The following is a 21,471-nucleotide window of genomic DNA, read 5'->3' on the forward strand; positions in this document are numbered from 1 at the left end:
TAACCCTGTGGTAGTGATGGGAGGACCTCACTGGAGTTCTTCAGCAAAAGCTGCCTCAGACTTCACGGCTGCCCCTGCACCATCAGCCACCTTTTGACAAAAGCTTCCTTTTCATAATGCCTTCAGAGAGGGACAGTGACGTATTGGACCTTGGACAGAGTCACCAGGTCCCCTGCTGTCTACCTTTGTCCAGGCTCCACTGCCCAGCTATGCCAGATGGCGGTTTTGACTCCTCACCCCAGGTATGCTTGGTGCAGTTCTCATGTGCTTTTGTTACCTGACTGGGATAATGGCATTTAATTACCCCCCCAAACTTAGCTGCATTTTGATTAACGTGCCCCCAAACTGTATCAGAACCAAAATGCAAATACAGCCTGGCCCATTCAATCATTTCCCCCCTTATGGAGCCTCTATCCACCTGCTCTTCCCCCTCTTCACCAACAGGTGTCATTAGTGAGCTCCCTTCGCTCTAGGCCACTTGGCTTATACAAAACATGAATGATATTTGGAGTAATTAAAATTAACAAGCTGGATCCCTTTGTCCCTTCCCCTGTGTACAATACTGCACGCCGGGTGCTACAAACAGAACTTACGGCTACTGCAGTGTTGAAATGACAAGGGACCTAATCCTGAAGTTTTTGGTGATTGCAATAACAGGTCAGGCAATGTATACCCAGAGCATTACCCTCTCTTCCGGTACAATGCCAAAACTTCATTGCAGCATTGGCCATGTTCGCACAGATAGAGTTGCAGTATGTGTGTGGATGGGTGGGAGCAGCACTGAGGTGCATTACATTGTGATCATCTGTTGTGTGTTGCATTTGTGGAGGGCAGAAGCCCATTCCTTGTTGTGATGTGGGATGTGCTCATTAGGTTATGGCTAAGAGGTGCCCTGTAACTTGGTATTTCCTTACCTTGTATTTCTGTGCTCATGGAATAAATAAGGTGAAAGCCACAAGAAGCATTGAATCCCAAGGCTGAATTTCCTCTTTTCTTTCTGTAAATGTCAAGGGAAATCCTGCCATATATCCTTATCCTTGCCCTTTCTGCATGGATCAGTGGCTCCCCTTGATTAAAGGGAAGTCAAACAAGATACAACTGGAATCTTGATTCTTTTTTCCACCAGGATTGACCTGGATAGAAATAAACTTTATCTTTTTATTATGGGGAAATTACATTGAACTTTAATTGGCTTGTCATAGCTAATATTTCTGCAAATTAACACAACCCAGTCAAGGCTTATCTCTTTCTTTACTCCTCTCCCCCATGAATCCCACAAGGAAGACATTTTTAAAACTGGTCCCTATGTTGCACTAAAGGGGATCTTGGCAGATATAATAATCTAAATCTCCCCACAAACAGTTTAGTCACACTTGGAGGACTTAACACTCTGGAAACATGGGAACCCCACCAGTGCAAATGAGATGCAAATGCAAACAGTGGGTTTTCCTTCCACATTGTCATAACCCACAGACCTTTGAACCTGGGTCCACAGGGATTCCAGGAGCAGCCATGCTCCAACCGTCCACCTGGCAGCCTGCTGACAATAGCTGACCCAGGACCAGCCCCAGTTTGAGGCTCCGCCCCGACATCCCATTGGGAGTTCCAGAGCAGCTGATTGGCCCTTTGGCCCTACTTAAGCCAGCAACAGGAAGCTGTCTGAACAACTGGGATCTGCTCGGTTCTGGACTATGTGCCTTCTGACTCTAGCTCCACCGGCCTCTCTTGGCTTCTGATCCTTGGTTTGTCTCTTGCCTCTGACTTGTGGTTCTGATCTCCAGTTTTTCTCCTGCTTCTGACCTCCCAGTATCCCAACCCAGCTGACTCCTGACTGAGGACTACAGCTCTGACCATTAGGTCTGGCTACCCATGATCTGACCCTGACACATGTCCTCTATCTGGGGAGACGGGGTGTCCAGGCACATACCTCTCTCTTATGCAATTCACATGTGCATCTTAGAGAGCACTGGGGAGTTAAATGTCCACTGTTTCTCTTTAATGTTTCAAATGTCTTGATTTCTTTCTGCTCTAGATCCTCAGCTGATGTAAATTGTCATAGCTCCATTGAAGTCATTGACAACTTGCACAACTGAGGATGTGCCCTGTTCTGTGAATGGTCAGGCCCCACATCCTGCATTCAATGAGGTATATGTGCGGCCACTGGAATAATGTCTGATGCTTACCCCTTGCCTGGGGTTTGCCTTCATAGTTAACTACTAAAAGGTACATCCCAACCCAAATCATTTCCTGTTCTTGATGTTTTCCTGTGGGGGGAGGAGGGAGTCTCCCTTTCTGTCTCTGCCCTTAGTTCCTTCATTCCCCTTAGAAAGAGATACGAAGTCTTCTGTGCCTTGGAACGTGGCTCAAAAAATCCTAGCAGAGTAACCTTGTCTCCCCCTGCAAAGTCCTAAAACATGACATCTGCTGAGATTTATTCATGTTGTCCTCTCCACCTTCCATAGCCTACATAGGGGACAGCCCCGAAATGTGAAAAATCACATTTGCCTGACACTGACATGCCATCCAATTTTGCACAAGTCATTTTACCTTTTTAGTGTCCACTCTTGCCCTTTGTTTTCTCTTTACGGTTGGGATTTTGAAGGGGTCTAGGGAAGTTAAGTGCCAAACTCCCTCAGTTGCCTCGGAAAATACCAGCCGAGGATTGTAAACTGTTTGAGGGCAGAGATTCTCTTATGTATCTGTACAATATTTAGCTGAAAGGATCTCAGTTGGGGCCGTTAAGCATCACCGTAATACAAATAACTAGTCATAAAAAAGAATTCAAGAAGCTTATTATGTGGGATCCTCTTAAGCATGAACAATATTTTCTATAACCTCAGTTTCATTATTCAAGTTCTCAGTTGTAAATTTTAAATCGTAAAAAATTGTTACCTGCAGGTTTGCATGGCCTGGAGGTAATTTTTTACTCCTCTCATCAATGGTTCTTCCACAGTAAGGTGAGAATTCTGAGAGGTAGAAATCCATTGACTGGCTAAAGTACTTTGCCCTCCCACCCTGCTTCTCAGTCATATAGGTCTCCTGAAGCACCTTCATTACAACTGGTACTTCTAAAGGTGACTGCACAGGGATGTTCAGTGCTGTCTAGTATTGCTGATTCTGCCACAACAGCCTCAAAAGTGCTACTTTCCAGTGGTGGCACTTAAAGAAATGACCTAAATTTACCCCATAGGCTTTCAGTCTCTTTGGGCAGACAGACCGATTAGGAAACCACTACAGTGGTTGAAATCCTGGTCCCACTGAAGCCTATGGCAATATCCTGTTCCTATTGAAATCAGTTGGCAAAAATCCCATTATCTCTAGCATGAATAATATATTAGTAAGTAGAATTTGCTTTGGTTTTTATAGTCTATTTGCTGCAGAGTAGTTAGTTTAAAAAAAAAATCCAGTGTGAAACAAGGACCTGAGTTACCTACCTCTGCTGTAATAACTGAAGAGAGCAAAGTGGAGAAAGCAATTTGCAAAGCTACACTTGAAAGTCATTCTAGCATAACATCATCATTGCAATTAGCCATCAAAAGATTTGTTCCATTACATTTTTTTTAACTGTCTCGTCAAGATGGCTCTACTTGTATCAGGATTTGGTACTCCAAGGAGAGGTTAAGAAAAAATGAATACTAATTCTTTCATTAACCATCGTGAGACAGCCTTCACTTCTCATAATTCTTCACATAGCCTTTTGGTCCTCTAACACGGTAACCCTGGGGAATCAATGGGCATAAAGTGCTCAAGGAAAGGTAGAATTCGGGAGAAAGAAGCACTGCATATTTATAGCTATAGTACTGTAGCGAGGGGTGGGGAGAGGATAGAGTCTTAAAATGAAGTGGTACTTTTGAAATAATAGAATAGCAGCATAATTGCCATCATACAAGAGATTATCCATGGTCCCTTACACTTTCTTCACATGACGGTTAGGCTGGTAGTAAAATTAGAAGAGGGAAAAGACATAATGTAATAAACTCAAATTAAAACATGATTTCCAGAAAATCACAGGCCGTATACATGCTTTTGATATCTTATTATTTAAAAGAACTTTCAGATCTGTGTGCAATAATTCACTGGTCCTCTAGTTGTGGATGCTTCTGAAGAGACGGGGGGCTATCCAGCTGAATATTTTATTTCTCTGTGTGAACTTAAATATTTATTTCCTTTGCCTTTAGCTTGATGGTTTCACATATTACTGTGCTTAAAAAAATAATTGCCGCTGTGAAATGTCATTCTGCTGTAAGTTCAGGGCCGGCTCCAGGCACCAGCCCACCAAGCTTGTGCTTGGGGCGGCACCTGGAGGGGTGCGGCGCTCCAGCTCTGGCCGCCGGGGAGAGCGGAGCCCCGGCCGCCCTCCCTCCCCCCCCCCCCCCCACGCCCTCCCTCCAGCCGCCGGGGAGAGCGGAGCCCCGGCTGGGGCTCGCCGCCCTCCCCCCCGGAGCCCTGGCCGGGCACTCCACCCTCCTCCCAGGGCTCCGGCCGCCCCCCCCCCCCGCGCCCTCCCCTGCCGCGCTGGGGGCCGGGGGCGGCCGGAGGCTTTTTTGCCTGGGGCAGCAAAAAACCCAGAGCCGGCCCTGGCTGTAAGGTGTTGAGTATTCTTTTAATGTCTATACATTCCTAATATGGATGATCTAACTAGTGTGTGTTTTTGCTGAGAATAAAGGGCCTGATCCAAAACCTATTGAAGTCAATGGGGGTCTTTGATAAAGTTATGGCTTTCTAGGGTCCTGATTCATGTTTCTCTTTAAGCATGTGGATCAGTGGAACTACATGTGCTTAAAGCTAATCCCATGTTTGAGCTGTTGCTGGTTTAGAATTTAATATAGTTATTTTTTATATACACATAAGGGGCTGAATTCTACTCTACTGTGTTGTATATTTGCAACTGCACTTTCTTGAGTGACTTTGATAAATGAAAGTGGAACTTGTTCCAATAACTATATAAATTAAAACTGCAAATTTTAAACTTGATTTCTCTCCTTTCTAAACTAGGTAATATAAAGCTGACAGTAAAATTCTCAGGAAAGACTAATTTTATCTCTCTAATAAGAACCTTGAGACTTGCGTTCATTGACTTCTAAATTTCATTCACCCGTCTTTAGTTCATTTTATTGGTGACATCTCGGAAATAGTAATAATGCATTGCAACAGCTCTTGCAATGTTACCAGTGGGGAAATAAGGTTTCTAAGAGAAATTATGCAAAGAACTGTTCTTAGATCTTGTCATGTAATGTGGGAGATCAAAGTATTTTAGAAGATACCTCTTCTTTGTAGGAGACAACTCTGACTGTGGCCATCAGAATCTCCTGGCTAGAACAGACAAAAATCTATTGATATAATAGACATGTACTATATGAAATAAATAGTTTTAACTGTTTCTAAAGGGGGAAAAAAAAGTTTCTACGTGTCATTTTTAAAACTTTTGTCTGATACTCAGATAAATTATTCATTTTGAAACGTTTTCCTAGCTCTGCATAACGCCCCCTGCTGCCCCCGAGAAGTCACTATTTTAAGCCATTGCCCTATAATGGCTCTTTGAGAAATGTTCAACTCTAGCTGTTGCTTTGTTGTAGCAAAGAGCTGTGATTCAGACTTCCTGCTCTGTTTGCATTTCAGCTGTCAACGGAAGTGAAAGATGAAGCCTCCCGTTCTCTTGGTTCTTGTGATCTGTACAGTCGTCAGCACAAATTTGAAGTTGGTATCAAAGAGAAATTCCGGTAAGTCTCAGAAAAATCTGATCGCTATTTGATAGATATTTAACAAAGTCTGGCTTTGGTGATCATGTCATAGGCCCAGTTTTTGTTCTGCATGCATAATCCTTGTTGATTAATTATTTAGGAAGGGTGGTATCCAACACAAACTGCCTGCTACCTGTGCAACAGTCTAAACGTTGCATCCATGGAATTTCTGTCGGTGTATTCATTGTATTGAAATATAATGACATTAAGCTTGAAGTGATTTACCACGAAAAATGCTGATCTGTCTAGCTTATGAGTATTTTAGGATTGGTCTTTTAAAAAAAATATTTATTTATTTTGTACAAGGGCCCAATTCTCACCTTGTGGAAGTATAAAAGGATCTTAAAAGTCAATATGAATTTACGTCCACTTTCAGGCCCCTTTACGCTCTGAGTGGTGTAAAGGGGCCTATCTGTAAATAAGAATTGGGTCCAAAGTCTATAAAATGTCTTTATTAAAAAAAAAAAAATCTTATGTTGGCTCTATGCTAGCTATCCTCTAGCTTGAAAGAAGAGACCGTCTAACTCGTAGAATTGGCACTGGCACCAAAAGTAACTTCTTGTCTAGAGGGTTATTTTTACCCAGTGTTAAAGATGTGATCTGAACCTGCTCTCTTTCTCAAGCTAAACTCTGACCTCAGAGGGATTCATGTCTGAGGAGGAAGAGTAGGATTAGGCCTCAAGACCTTGCATACAGTTGTGAATCTTCTGAGATCATAGTAAGTAGGTATGGGATAAAATCGAGCACGTTGTTGAATGTACAGTATATGCCTTATGTGGTTGACTGTGTCTTAGCTACTTTTTTGTGGTGATTGCGTGCCACAGGTATGAACTTAAGGGCTCTTAATGAACTGTCTGCCCTCAGTCTTTCAGCTATGATATGTAGCCAAAAAGTCATGTGTAAAAACAAATGACTTGGCTGGTGTCAGTTGATTTTTTTTCTGTTCAGTTTCTACATTTCCCAGTGAAAAAGGTATGTTTAATTTCTCATTATGGACTTTCACACATTTCTAGAGAGAGTGGTTAAGTCCATTTTTGGAATGGACAAATGCTAGGCAGATTTTTTTTTTTATTTATTTAAAAAAAATTGTTTAAAAATAGACATTTTTAAACAGTACCTTCTCTCTGGGATTTAGGCCAAATAAAATGTAACTCTTCTATTTAGTAAAACTATCTCGAATTGTTAGTACATCAAGGGCCAGATCCCAATTCCCTTAGGCCAGCACTCTTGCTGAAGTCCAGTGATTGGGCTTTGGCCATAACAAGGAGCTTGATGCGAAGTCTATTGAAAACAATGGAAGCCTTTCCATTGACTACTTCGGCCTGACCCGAAGCTTGTGACACTTCCTGTGGGTGCTCAGGTTTGTGATGCACTTCACTACTGTTTGTATTCTTTTAGATGGAATATATGGGTTAAAGGTGTTACCACAACTCAGTCACTGTCCAACGTTAAACAGTGTTAAACAAGGTTCGAGTTTTGGTATACAGAGACCTCTGCCTGCTTAGCACTAGGGCAAACATACCATTAAATGTCCTGTTAAACTTGTGTTAAAGGTGAAGGGAAAAAAACAGTTAAAGCCTTTGAAATGTAAAATATTATGTAACAACATCTCTTGTTTCCTTTCCCTCTAGCTGGGAAAATTCTTGTGTGACCGTCTCTTAGATGGTATCAAAGACGGTAACTGTCCTGTTTGGGAAAAGAGAAGAAGTTAGTTGAGATGGGCTGAAGCGGCTGTTGCTGTTAAAGTCCAAACCTGTTTCATCCCAGGTGGTGGTTGGGAGTCAGTTGGCTGGAGAGAAGTGGCAGTTTTATCTGGTGTCTCTCTCTGGCCTGATCAGAATGATGAAGTCCTGGGATCTCAGGAGACGGGTGGCAGCCATGTTGGTAAAGTTTGCTCCAGTAGCCAATTTTTCTTCTGAAATCTCTTTCCTTTAGGACTCCAAAAGGAACTGATGGGCAGGATAGCTCATTTCCTCATTATTTTGTCCACTAATTAGGCCTAGTTTCTGACACACCAGTTTTGGTTCATTAATTTCTGGTCCCCCATTTTCTTGTTTACTGAGCACGATCTTAATGCAGTCCTGGAGTTTATATTAGTAGGCCTCTTTGTTTGGACTAATTAAGACTGCCTCCCTTTTGTACCGTTTTCCATCAGCATTTGTTATAGGTTATGGTGTGACATCTTAATTTATTCTGACTTTTGATAGTCAAGCTTACAATTAGGGTAAATTTGTAGGCCCAAATATCAAAACACCATCACCTGCCCTCAGCATGAGGGAGTCTCTGCCTGCTATGGTTCAGCTCCCTGAAACTACCAGTCCCTGACAACACAGGCACAGGTTAGCCATACGCCAACTCCAGAGTCCTCCACTGACCACTCACAGAATTACCAGGCCTGCTGTTCCCAAAGGAACAGTACCCCCCAGTTTACTAGTTATACTTTAGAACATAGCTCTGCTGAACGCACAGAACTAAAACTTGTTCTTGTTTTTACTATAAATATATTTCCAAAGAATGGAGATTCAAGTGATAGTGAGTAAGAATATTGGTCAGAAATGAAATGGCTACATATAAAACAAATGGTAACATGTTTTCTAGAGACTAAACTTAACTAATAAGGCATTCCTCTATCTCCTACAGCAAAGCTTACTCAAAATTCTTTCCTCAGTGTTCTCAAGCAGTTTGGTTGAGACCCCTTCTCATCCGATCAAGTCCACTGACTGCAGATTGAAGGAATACCTAGGGATTCATCTGTACCTCAGCTATTAGGGTTGCCAACTGTGACTGAAGCTATTCCGGGAGATTTTTTCCCCAACATGACATAATGTCGTTTTCTTAAAATATCCTATTTAAATCTCCCAGATTGCTTTCAATAGTCACCATGAAATCGATGCCGATTCTGGGAGGCTCCAGGCCAATCCTGGAGGGTTGGCAACCCTATCAGATATAGTTTCAAAAATTTGTTGGGTTACTCCTAAACAGGATAATCCCTGCTATTTACCTCTTGCTGTTAATTTCCTCTCTTTGAAGACTTTACAATCCTTCATTAGCATTTGGTTCAGATCTATGAGTGGAGGCCTGTTGTGAACAACACAATTCTTAATATACATGTAAATGGACAAATGTTACTTGTCTGAAAGAAAACTTGCTTGTCTCCTTTGCTGGTGACCAGTCCCTAGACACAGACCGTAAGAACATAATTTTCTATATGTGTGTAACTCCTTACCCAACAGCCATACATGTGTTTTGCAATGATAGTGATGAGCAGTGACACATAGGCTTTCATTAGAGACCTCCCAGGACAGTCTTTGGTGAACTAGCATGGAAATACTAGACATAGGGGATTCCTGTAACCCTTACGCCCTCTGCCAGTTGGCATCCGGAGGTCCCTGGGGCAGGAGATGAGATGAGAAATAGGGTGAAATCCTGCCCCTATTGAAGTCAATGGAAACTTTGCCATTAAATTCAAAAGGGCCAGGATTTCACCTATGGTCTGTGGGAGCTGGCAGTATTATGACTTGCTGTGTGATATCAATAGAACCTGGATGAGTAAATACAGAGAATGATATTGGCAGTTCCTTTCTTTTAAAAGGATACAGGGCTTACAGCTGATCACAAATTGAATATGGCAACAGTGCGAAGGTGTTGTGAAAAAGGCAAACGTCATTCTGGGATGTATTAACAGGAATGTCATATATAAGGCATGGGAGGTAACTGTTAAGCTCTATTCAGGACTGATGAGGCCTCTGTTGAGGTACTGTATCCAGTTTTGGGCACTGCACTTTCAGAAGTGAACAAACTGAGGAAAGTCCAGAGGAAAGCAACAAAAAATGCTAAAAGGTTTAGAAAACATGGCCAGCGAGGAAAGGTTGACAGAACTGGGCATGTTTAGTCTAGAGAAGAGAAGGCCGAGGAGGGACCTGGTAAGTCTTTTAATATGTAAAAGGTGGTGGTTATTAAAGAGGACAGTGTTTAATTGTTCTCCATGTCCACTAGGGTAGGACAAGAAGTAATTGGCATAGTTTGCAGCAAAGGAGATTAAAGTTGGATATTGGGGGGCAGGGGCTTTCTAACTAAGGATAGTTACACAGTGGAACAGGTTACCTAGGAAGGTTGTGGAATCCCCATCATTAGAGGTTTAAGAACAGGTTAGACAAACATCTGTCAGGTATACATGGACCTGCTTCAGCACAGAAGGCTGGACTGGATGACCTCTTGAGGTCCCTTCCAGCCCTACGTTTCTACAGTGTCTATGAAACCTAAAATACCTGTAGGCATAGCGTCTTCCAGTTGATAGTGTACCACTAGCTATATTTTAGTACATTGATCTTGGCTGCTTTCTTTGACTTACCTTGCAAAATGCCTTGAGTTATTGGCAGTTTTGTCGATCTCAATTCAGGTTGAATACTAGTAGGGGAAAAAACCCTTTAATATATTAGACTGCCTACTGCTAAATTTAACCTACTGGATTAAATTCCTCATCTGGGTGGGCCAGTGTATCCCAAGCATAAGATGAAAGAAAATATGGATTTAAGACCGACATATATAGTGTCCCTTTGTAACTACGTGCATATATGTGGCTAGCTTTCTACTTTCTATATGCATTCTTTCTTATACGCACCCTATGATTTTTAGGCTGCTATGTGGAGCAGAACATGGAGGCTTTTTTTTCCTCTCAATTTATGTGAGAAATGCACTTTCTGTGATTGAAGTATTTGAAGCATAATTGATAACTTTACCCTTTCCTGAAAAGGTCCTTTACATTGGAAGAACTACCTTTTCATTGCTTGACTGCATGCGGGGGACTTCACTGAATGTCATGTGTCATGTCCGAATACATTGCATGGAGGAAAGAACATCAGAGAAGCTGCTATTCTTATTATTTATATTATAGTAGTGCCTAGGAGTGCTACTCATGGACCAGGACCCCACTGTGCTAGGTGCTGTATTAAACACAAAACAAAAAAACAGTCAAGAAGCTTACAACCCAAGTATAAGACAAGGGACAACAGATAGATACAGACAGTGAGGGGGGTGCAGGGAAACAGACGATACTGGTCAACTTGATAGGCAGTAGTCTTGGCAGACAAATAGCTTAACTGTTGTCAAGTTAAATGGTTCAAGGCTGTAGATTCTGTTGTCTGAATAGGTTTGGCTGAATCATTACTGGAATTGTGTCTAGGAGGTGACATAGTTTTAGATTTTTGGCTCAGAACTAATCCTGAGAACTACAAAATCCTAAATTTCAAAACCCTTGAACTTCTAAAGGCTTGTCTACATTACCGGCTGGATTGACGGGCAGCGATCAATCCAACGGGGGTCCATTTATTGCATCTAGTCTAGACACGATAAATTGACCGCCAAGCACTCTCCCGTCTAATCTGGTACTCCACCAGGGCGAGAGGCACAGGCGGAGTCGAGGGGGGCAGTGTCAAGCATTGACTTACCACAGTGAAGACACCGCGGTAAGTTAATCTAAGTACGTCAACTTCAGCTACATTTTTCACGTAGCTGAAGTTGCGTAACTTAAATCGATGTTTCTCCCACCCCCAGTGTAGACTGGGTCCTAAGTGTCTTAAATCCCCATATCAGTGTTGCTGCGTGAGTCCATCTCTGGCTAGTGCGGTATCAGTATTGGGCTCATAGAATTTGAATACATTTTTGTTTGTTACAGGGTTCTCAAAAGATATGAAATTCTTACAATTTTACATAGTGCAGCATGCAAAGAGATTGTTGTATGGGCCACCTCCCCTGCCACTTGTCATTTATACAGTGGATGGGATTTTTGAAAGTGACTTAAAATAATTGCAAGACCCGTTTGGTGTCCCTTTGACAATTAAAACTATTGTGTACATGAAAGTGAAGGCCAAACTTTCAGAAGGTTCTAGTGGATATGCAGACCTCTGAAGGGGCTTGATTTCCAGAGGGCAGGTGCTTAACACTTTGTGAACAACCAGCCCTCTTAAGGTGGTCTCAGACTGGGCACCCAACATCACGATAGCTTTTGAAATGTAGATCCAAGAATTTGTGTCATCTTAGCCAAAGCTGGCCTTTGGGATCCTGCGAAGCCCCTGACTGCCGGCTCCACTGAGCTTGGAGGAACAAGAAATGTCAAGGAGAACCTCAGCTTTCGCTCAGATAGTCTATAAAAGGGAGCTTTTTTTTGAAGAAAGTAACATAAGCAATGCCAACTGATCCCTATGGATGAAAATGCGTCCCTTGCTCTTTCCCTAAAGATCACAGGTTATCCACAGCCCTGACAAAAAATGCTTTAAGCTGTCATCAGTGCTTAAAAGCTGTGTCCTTTCTGCAGAGTGTTAATCACTGTGTCTATTTCACTTCTTGTTTCCCTGCTGCCTCCCATCTGTTCAGCTTGAAATGAGGAGGAGGAGCTAGCACCATGTGATCAGTTAATCCTCCATGGGCCACCAGTGGTTAATCTGTGAAGCACCAGTAGTCCATGCACCTTATTAAGGGAAACTCTGTCATGGCTCTCTCTCCTCTAGAGAGGAAGCAGCATTACCGATCTAGCAGTAGCCAGGTGACAGCTGGTAACATTGAGAGATTCTGTTCAACAGTGGAGAGGAATGGAGATGCATATAGAAAAAAACCAGAGCAAATAGCGCAATTTGTTGAAGGGTTAGCTACCTTGATCTCCTATGGTTGCCATGCTGAACTTTGCTAAAAATTGGAGCCTGTTTAAATATTGCACTTGGTTAAAATTAACTAATTTATGATGAAAGCATTTAAAATATTGAATGGATTTAGGAAGGAAAGCCTAGCTCCTTCCCAAAAGAAGTGCTATAGTAGGAAACTGATAAAGACAAGTGAATACCCATCTTTCAGGGTGCAGTGAAATGCCAAGGTAGGATCTTGGAGGGAATCAAAATAAGAAAAATGTGGAATAGAAATGGATATTAACTTCTGAGTTACAAGTCAGATGCTGTTGGGCATGCACAGCACTTGAATGGTTGAATGTATCAGACAAAGAAAGGGGCCTTTGCCCTGGGAAGCTTACAAATTCAAGGCCTGATACAGAATCCACTAAAGTTAATGGGAAGCCTCCCACTGACTTCATAAAGTCCAAAAGTGACCATGATGATCCTCTAATCTGATCTCCTGCATCCCGTCTAGTTTCAGTTTCTAGCCATTGGATCTTCTTGAGAGCTTTGGATCAGCCTTATGGCCTCAATTCTGCACAGAACTTAGACATAGGAGGTGTTTCATTGACACAAGTGGGTCTTCTCACGTGCCTGAAGTTAGGCTCACATGCCTAAGTACCTTGCTGATTAGAACCTAAACACACGAGGACACAATACTATGAAAATGAGGGATTTGGTGTCGTAGTATAGGAGGAGGGGATGGGTGCCAGGAAGGAGAATGTGGAGAGGTGCCTTGCGGAGCTTTTGAAGGAGTGGAAGAAGGGGGCTTTAGGCATCAATTTGAAACCTCTTTCTGGAATAAAAAATGGAGTTGAAGGAGTGGAAATGTCCAGAGGCCCCAGTGGGCCTGTGGGAACAGTCAGGGAACTTGGACTGGGATATACAGAAGGTGGGGTGCAGACACCAGAGTGCCTGGGAAGCAACCATTTGAAAACCGAACTTAATAGGGAAGCAAAAGGGATGTCCCAAGCAAGGCAAGATTCCAGGAGGGTGTCTGCAGGGCAGCCGTGAAGATGATTTAGTTCGTTTTCCAGCACACAGTGAATACTTATGTCTCAGTTTATGACTATTATGACAACCACCGGGCCTTAGCAACACTCTAGCAGATGGCCTAGAACACAATTTTATACTTGCAAAATAAGTGTATTTTGCTGCAAAGGACCATGAATGTGTAAAAGCTAATTTCTTATCTCTTATAACATTTAAATCCACTTGTAATGATCTGGTTCTCTGTTGCTACTTTATATGGACGTATACATCACATTCTCTGTTCTCAGTGTCAATATAAACTCCTTCGGGACCTTCCTAACACTGCATCAGCTATTAAGCAAACAAACAAACAAACATCTTGCCCCTTCATTGGAGTTCTTCATGTTGCATTGTGAATGCTATTAACTTTGTTCAAACCATCACTTCCTTTTGAGCTGCCCTTGTGTAACTAGTTTATTTAATATTTTACTCGCAGCTATTGAATAATTGAGTTCCCACAGTAGCATTTTGTGTATGAGTGAATAGACAGACTCGAAGAAAGGCAAAAGCACTTATTTAACAGTATAGGCTTCTTGCTGAATTCCCCTTAGCCTGCTCCCACAGAGAAGGGGGTATTGCTAGTGGGCTGCATCTTTCTCAGGAGACCACTTATCTCAGTAGGATTTGGCCTGTTCATTCATAAGTAACTCTGGCCTAAAACGGACTTGCTAGTTGAAAACAAATTTCAACCATCAAGGCATGAACCAAGCTGAACTTAACCTGCCACATAATCTTACCGAGGGGTAATTCTCATCCTCTTGCCTGTAAAAATCGCCTCTCCCAAGTGTGCACCTGTCATGGCTGTACTTCTGGCCCCACTGAAGTGAATGGGAGTTGTGCCAACTGACTTTAGTGGGGCCAGGACTTCACCCAGGGTTTGTAGCAATCATTCATCATAGTTGGTCTAAACTGAGGGCTGGATCCTGCCACCTTTACTCAGGTGAGAAAATCGTGTTTGGTCAAGTAGTTTTATTATCTGAATTTTTCTTCGTAAGTAGGGACAATGCGTATGACTAAGGGCCTGAATCGTCATTCTTTAATGTAAAGTCTTCAGGACGGGTATTATGTACCTTTTGTGTATGGAAACTACTAGGCTGCTCATACTGCTGTACTAATGATAATGGATGTTTACGTTAAAGCTTTACTTCAAAAAAGGAAGCTAGTCGGTGTCACAGAAGACTGAGAGTTTCTAGGTCTGCCTCTGACTTCTTGTATGATCTGAATTGTGTAAGCCCAAATTTTCAAAAGTGGCCATTTAATTTTGGTTCCCCAATTTGAGAGGAATAGTACCTGGCTGAGCACATCTCTTAAGCCAGATCTCAGGGCATTATAGTACCTGGAAAGATATTGGAACAAATTATTATAGAATCCATTTGTAAGCACCTGGATGATAGTAAGCTTATATGGAATGCCCACCATGGATTTGTCAAGAGCAAATCTTGCCAAATCAACCCAATTTCCTCCTTTGACAAGGTTACTGACCTACTGGATGGTGGGTAAGGGAGAAGCAGTAAACAGGATATATCTTGATTTTTTTTTTCTTTTTTTAGAAAGGCTTTTGACACAGACCCATGTAACATTCTCAAAGACAATTAGGGAAATATGGTTTTGGTGAAATTACTATGAGGTGGGTGCACAACTGTCTGAAAGACTGTGCTCAGAGTAGTTTTCACTGGTTTGCTGTCAAAATGTGGGGACCTATGTAGTGGGGTCCTGTAAGGATCAGTACTGGGTCCAGTTCTAGTCCATATTTTCATTAATGACTTGGATAATGGTGTGGAGAGTGCTTGTAAATTTTCAGATGACCCCAAGCTTGGAGGAGAGGCGGGGGCCTTGCAAGCACTTTAGAGGATAGGATTAGAAGTCATAATGACCTTGACAAATTGGCATGCATCTGATGAAGTGGGTATTCACCCACGAAAGCTTATGCTCCAATACGTCTGTTAGTCTATAAGGTGCCACAGGACTCTTTGTCGCTTTTTACAGATCCAGATTAACACAGCTACCCCTCTGATACTTGACAAATTGGGTAACTGGTCTGAAATCAACCAGATGAAATTCAACAAAGACAAGTGTAACCTATTTGACTTAGGAAGGAAAAATCAAATGCACAACTACCAAATGGGGAATACCTGGCTAGGGGGTAGCACTGCTGAAAAGGATATGGTGGTTTATAGTGGATCACAGCTGAATTTGAGGCAACAATGTGATGCAGTTGCAAAAAAGGCTAATGTCATTCTGGGCCATATTAAGAGGAATGTCTCATGTAAGACACAGGAGGTAATTGTCCCATTCTACTTGGCACTGGGTCAGGCCTCATCTGGAGTACTGTGTTCAGTTCTGGGCCCCTCATTTTAGGAGAGATGTGGACAAATTGAGAGTCCAGAGGAGAGCAACAAAAATGATAAGTTTCGAAAACATGACATGCGGCGGGAAAAGGCATGTTTCGTCTTGAGTTAGTCTGGACGGGGAGGGCTGATACGTCTTCAAATATGTTAAGAGGTATTGTAAAGATGATGGTGTAGGTAGAACAAGAATTGTAATGGGCTTAATCTGCAACAAGGGAGATTCAGGTTAGATATTAGGAAACTTTCTAACTATAAAGGTACTTAAGTTCAAGAATAGGCTTCCAAGGGAGGTTGTGGAATCTCCGTCTTGGAGGTTTTTTAAGGACAGGTTGGACAAACACCAGTTAGGGATGGTCTAGGTTTGCTTGCTCCTGTCTCAGCCAGGGGGCTGGACTTGATGACCTCCCAAGGTCCCTTCCAGCCCTACATATCTGTGATTCAGCAAGACCGGAGAACCAATAACTCTTTAAAGAGCTCTAGGTACTGCCATTATGAATTAAATACAAGCCCAAGCATAAAATTTCTGTCCACTGAATTTAAAGATTTACGTTCTGTTTGTTGCTGTGAAAAATCACACTTACCATGCAAAGTGCACTGCAGTGAGGAAATTTGATTTAAAAAGTTGTAAGCAATGAATGCCCACAATTGCTGCCTCAGATGCTCCCTTGTCTTTACATGGAGTCTGTAATGAAATCTATTATTGACTGCAGTTTAAAAACAATAAGCGATAACATTAAGGGGGGAGGGGGAGGAGTGTGTGAAATGGCTATGGGAGATTGTGATAAAATGGAGAAATCTGATGATTTGTTTTTTTCCCCTCCGGTAGTTGAAGTAAGTTCTTTGAACTAATTATAATAAAGTAAAGCTTAAAATTTCACTCCAACTCTGATGAAGGGCTGGGTTAAATATTTTCAAGTTGTTGACTTGTGACAAAGGGAAGTGATTCTTTTAGTACTTTGTGCAAGGGCTGGTGGATAGACCTGCATGGTATTCTCCTATTATGGTACCAGCTATTACTTGCTAAAGGAGACATGATTGCCTGTCTATGAGCTGAAAGCTAAATTGATCCAAGTAGCAATGTCCCCCTTAGGGGAGTATGTTTATCATTTTATCATCTCACCTTTTCAAAACCAATCAATCCTTCCCTATGCGGAGCATGATTAGTACTTGTAATCAGCTCAGAGGAAGATACATAGTACACTGGAGATAGGTCAGAGAAGAATTTGTGGTCAAAGATTTGTGTTTATTTTCAGGCAGTGGTTGATCCACTGTGTGTGTGTGTGTGGAGGTATCTGTGAGTAGTGGGTGAAAGTCACATGCATATTTTGCTGTTACTGAAACAAAATTAGAGAGCCTCCCATCATGGCGATAAATGTGACACATACTAGAAAACTTAAGGCCTGTGCTGTGTCCTCATCTCTTGATGTGAGACGTGAACAAAATCGCTTCAGGGTTTAGTTTGGGAACTGAATACAGCCGCTCACTACTTCAAGGTTTGGGAACCCTCTCATGCCTTCCACTTAACTCAACATCCCACTCCAGCAAGTACTCCTTACTTATCCTCCAGTGATGCTCTCTGCTGAGGGGAGGAAGGACCACTGTTGGGCAAGGATGTTCCAGTTGGACTGGCCTCTTCCTACATGGTTTAAATGTTCTTCCTATATCTTCACATATGACAATTTGCTGTGCTACAAACTTCTTATGTGACCTTTAGTGAGTCATCGAGGGTACGTCTACGCAGCAAGAGCTGCGCATAGCTACTTCAAGAGGCTAAGCTTGAATCCAGCTAGCAGTTAACAATAGCAGCGACGGCCCTGTGGACGTGCTCGGCTCGCTAGCCTGCTCTGAAGCTCACGCTGTGCTGTCTTCGCTGCTATTGTTACCTGTGCTAGCTGCATTCAAGCTAGCTTGGGCAAGCTAGCCCATGCACAGCCTTTGCTGTGTAGACTTAACTTGAGGGCCAGATATCTTTGAATGTATTTAGGTGCCCGAAGATGTGGATAGGCACTTAGGTGCTTTAGAAAATGTCTTAATCTCTAGGCATCAGCTGTCTCATGTCTAAAATGGAATAATAGAGTGAAACCTTTATTAAGTGACCTAGGCAGCTAGCCCAAAGCAGGGATCTGATGAGACAAAAATAAGGAGCAATTTTTGCCCACTTTATGCTGCTGATCCAAGATCCGCCAGCTTATTACTTCAAAATGACTTGCCATTCCAAGTAGATGATGCAGATCTTCATAATAGGATCGATCCTCTTCTTTCCTAAGTAGCAGCAGTGAAATAGTGAAAATGTGGATTTCAAGTTGTTTTGGCAGAGTTCTATGATTTTTTTTTTTAATACTAAAGCACCGGACCATAATTGTACCCAGATCTTGCCTGTGTCTGGGGCAGATCAATGTTTCAGCATCAAATGATTTCACACACTTATTATTATTATTTTAAAGAAAGTAATTGACAAGTATATATGGAAAGGCAAATATTTTGAGTATTCAATTTTCTCCTAATAAAATGCTTGGCATCAAGAGTGATTTTTATCTCCTCTCTGCAAGCTTTATTGCTATTATTATCAATGCTGAGTGCTTATATAGCTTTTACATATGAGAAGTGATTTTTTATTTTTATTTTTTTTAAACAAAGGCCAGCATCGTTATTCCAATTTTACAGATGGGGAAACAAAGGTGGAGGGAGATGAAGTGACTTGCCCAAGATCATCTAGCAATCCAGTTGCAGGTTGTGGAGAAGAACCCAGATCCCCAGAGTCCCCATCAAGTGGGCTAACCACTAGGCATACTGCCCGCCATTTAAAGAACTCCATGTTGTAAGATATCTCACAGGGAAGTTCTGCGGCTAAATTGGTGAGTGTGTGGAAAGTGCCTTGAATTCCTCAGATGAAGGTGGTAGAGAAGTAAAAGTAATAGCAATTATTTTGGCTTTATTATGAAAAAATAGAACATAGCTCTGCTTGGCACACGGAGACTGGTTGTAATATGTCCGCCATTCCATAGCAGTTGGCCTTCTAGATACTTTGCTGTGAATGTCTCAAGTCTTGTTTGAGACATAAAACAATAATAGTGTCACTTCAAGCTAGTTTTGAATTTAAAAGGTGGCCTCGGGAGGAAAGTTGTGTGTGGTGTTTGAGTGCATTGAAAAAAATGCATTTGATTTACCTGAGGGACTGACTGAATTGCTCCTTAAGAGCCACCCCAGTCTCTTGGGAAGGACTTACCCTAGAGATCGAGAGTGTCTTCCGAGGCTTTCTGGTAAATAACCATTTCATAAACTGCAACAACTCCACTTTCCAGGCTGCTGAATAAATGTGGATCTCTCTAGACTTAATTTTTTGCTTTTTGCAAAGCCAACAACCTTTTCATTTCCTCCTCTTCCTCTCAAGTGTTGGTATGCCAATAGTCTTGAATGGCCCTCTCTAAGGACACTTCGGTGTTTGTGTAAGTTCGCATTCTTTTTAACGGCATATTAATCCCTTCCTCTTGTTGTTCAAATATATGTAGTCCGAATTCAAGAGCTCTCTGTGAAATGTGCATTGGAAATGTGCCACTGTATTGTAGGGGTGGAATACTACCCTATCTACTTCTAGTGTGGTACTATGAATAGGGTACTACACTGGGATTGGCAGACCTGGGTTCTAGTCCTAGCTCTGCCACTGACCTGCTGTGTGACCTTGGGCAAGTCACTTTCCCTCTTTGTGCCGCTTTTCCTTTCCACCCTCTGCTATTGTCTATTTGGTCTGTGTGTTACAAACACAGTGCCTAGCAATTCTTGGTTGGGACTCGAGGCTACTGTAATACATTACTGCTTGTATAAATAGCTGCTCCCTTCATGGGACTTCAGCTTAGAAACTCAGTCCAAACCTCTTTAGTTACTTTCACTGTTTGCTATGTTCAGGCACCTCTGCGCCTCCAGGTTTTGGACAGATCTGGATGGGACAATAAGCATGATAATGACTTGCGGCTATTTTTACAGTGTCTCCAGTCCAGCAGAAAACACTAAAATCTACTCATCTTCTGACTCCTTGCATGACCTTGTGACACTTCATTCCCAATTATGCCAAGCTAAGGAGGCTCATACAATTTGGATGAAATTCAGAGAAGCATCTGAAAATATAGCTAGCAAACAGGATGAGTACTGCAAACGGATGTTCTGTCCGCATTCAATGCGACATCTCTATTTGTAGGCAAACCAAAGGACTAAACTGGAAACCATGCTTGGCGTGGGGCTTTTTAGTGTCATTGGTGCAGTCTGGAAGCTAAAGCGCTTTGGCTGATTTTTCTAATTTTGGTCAGCATAATTTTTATTAACCATGACTTTGCAACCTATTACTTACAGCATTATGCTTTTTTCGTCTGGGTTGGGGTGAGTCAATCTACTCTCCACTGCTTAGTGTTATCTGCAAATGTTAAGCATGTTTCTGACTGGGCGAAGCAGGGAGAAACCTGAATGTAGCCACCTGGGTTGCTAGGCTCCTGGGGATCTTCATAAACATGAAATAAATAAATACATAAAAATGCAAACTATTGAGAGAGGGTCCCTATCAAAGTCCCCATTGAAATATGCCAATGAATGAGATGTTGCATCCATCGTTGTGCAGGAAGAGCTGAATTGTTGGAGGCTTTCTTAGGCCTCCGGGGGTTGGAGATCTGACATGAACTGCTGGCATGTATTTAGAGTTATCTGTAGAACGTGAACATTAGAATGCGACCTGAGATCAAAGCTGCTCCGATGTAGAGCTGGGCCATTTTTTTTTTAACAAATAGGAAATTTGCTGAAAAATGCAGTTCTCCCCCCCCCTCCCCCCAGCCCCAGGATATTAAAACTATTCATGAATTTGGGTAGAATATGGCAAAAGGTTTTAGCTGTGAAAAATCTGGAAAATATTTTTCAACCATTTTGAAGTTTTGTGTTTCAAAGCTCCATTTTTACAATGAAATGTCAGGTCGAAATGATATTTGCAATGTTTCATTTGACCCAAACAAAGTTTCTAAAGTGTGCGGTTTCAATTTTTTAGTTTAAGCACTCCCAGTTTAGGCTCAAAATGAGCACACCCTCTTTGTTCGGCTTGCCTACAGATCCAAAAAATGAAGTATTTGCTCAGTGCTACTCAGATGCCCATGGCAATGAGGGTCAAGATAGTACCTGGGTGGGTGGATAGACATCCCATTGGGATTAACTGGGAAAATGGAAATACTACATTCCCAAGTACCATGAAGGAGCAAAGACTTTGTTGCTGGATTTTTATCTCCAGAGAGAATAAAGCGGTGGGGATTTACCCAAACTTGTCCAGAGTGCAGGATGGCCACCAGAACAAAATGTTAATATAAAATCCTGTGCCAGCAAGAGTGAATTTAGGATCATCCTCAAGGCCTCTTTAAATGGGTTTCTCTAAAGTGTCTTCTCATAGGAAAGATCATCTGTCCATGACTTTGTTACAGGAAGTGGGTGATAACCTCTGGAACAACCCTACCCTTAATCCACATGTTGTTGAACATGCTGGTGGGGGTACAACGGAAGAGGTCTATATAGTAGAATGTTTCATTGCTCTGATCAATGCTAGTTTTGTTTTTTTTTAGGTTTGCACAAAACTGCTCACTTTTCCACAGGGGCGGCTCTATGTAATTTACCACCCCAAGCACGGCAGTCAGGCGGCTTTTGGCGGTGCGCCTGCGGGAGGTCCGC

General features: G+C 42.2%; 1 protein-coding gene across 3 annotated transcripts in view; it reads left to right on the top strand.

Annotated features, from left to right (window-relative positions):
* The window catches only part of IL1RAPL2 (interleukin 1 receptor accessory protein like 2), a 552,531-nt gene that overhangs the window by 22,236 nt on the left and 508,824 nt on the right, over nucleotides 1–21,471 (top strand). For all 3 annotated transcript variants that reach the window (XM_005298972.4, XM_005298973.4, XM_065556687.1), the window contains exon 2: nucleotides 5,620–5,720. In XM_005298972.4, coding sequence (XP_005299029.1) covers nucleotides 5,639–5,720 — 82 coding nt within the window. In that variant the 5' untranslated portion in view covers nucleotides 5,620–5,638. The remainder of the gene's footprint in view (nucleotides 1–5,619; nucleotides 5,721–21,471) is intronic.

Source organism: Chrysemys picta, chromosome 9, assembly GCF_011386835.1.
Source record: "Chrysemys picta bellii isolate R12L10 chromosome 9, ASM1138683v2, whole genome shotgun sequence".
Classification (NCBI taxonomy): Eukaryota; Metazoa; Chordata; order Testudines; family Emydidae; genus Chrysemys; species Chrysemys picta.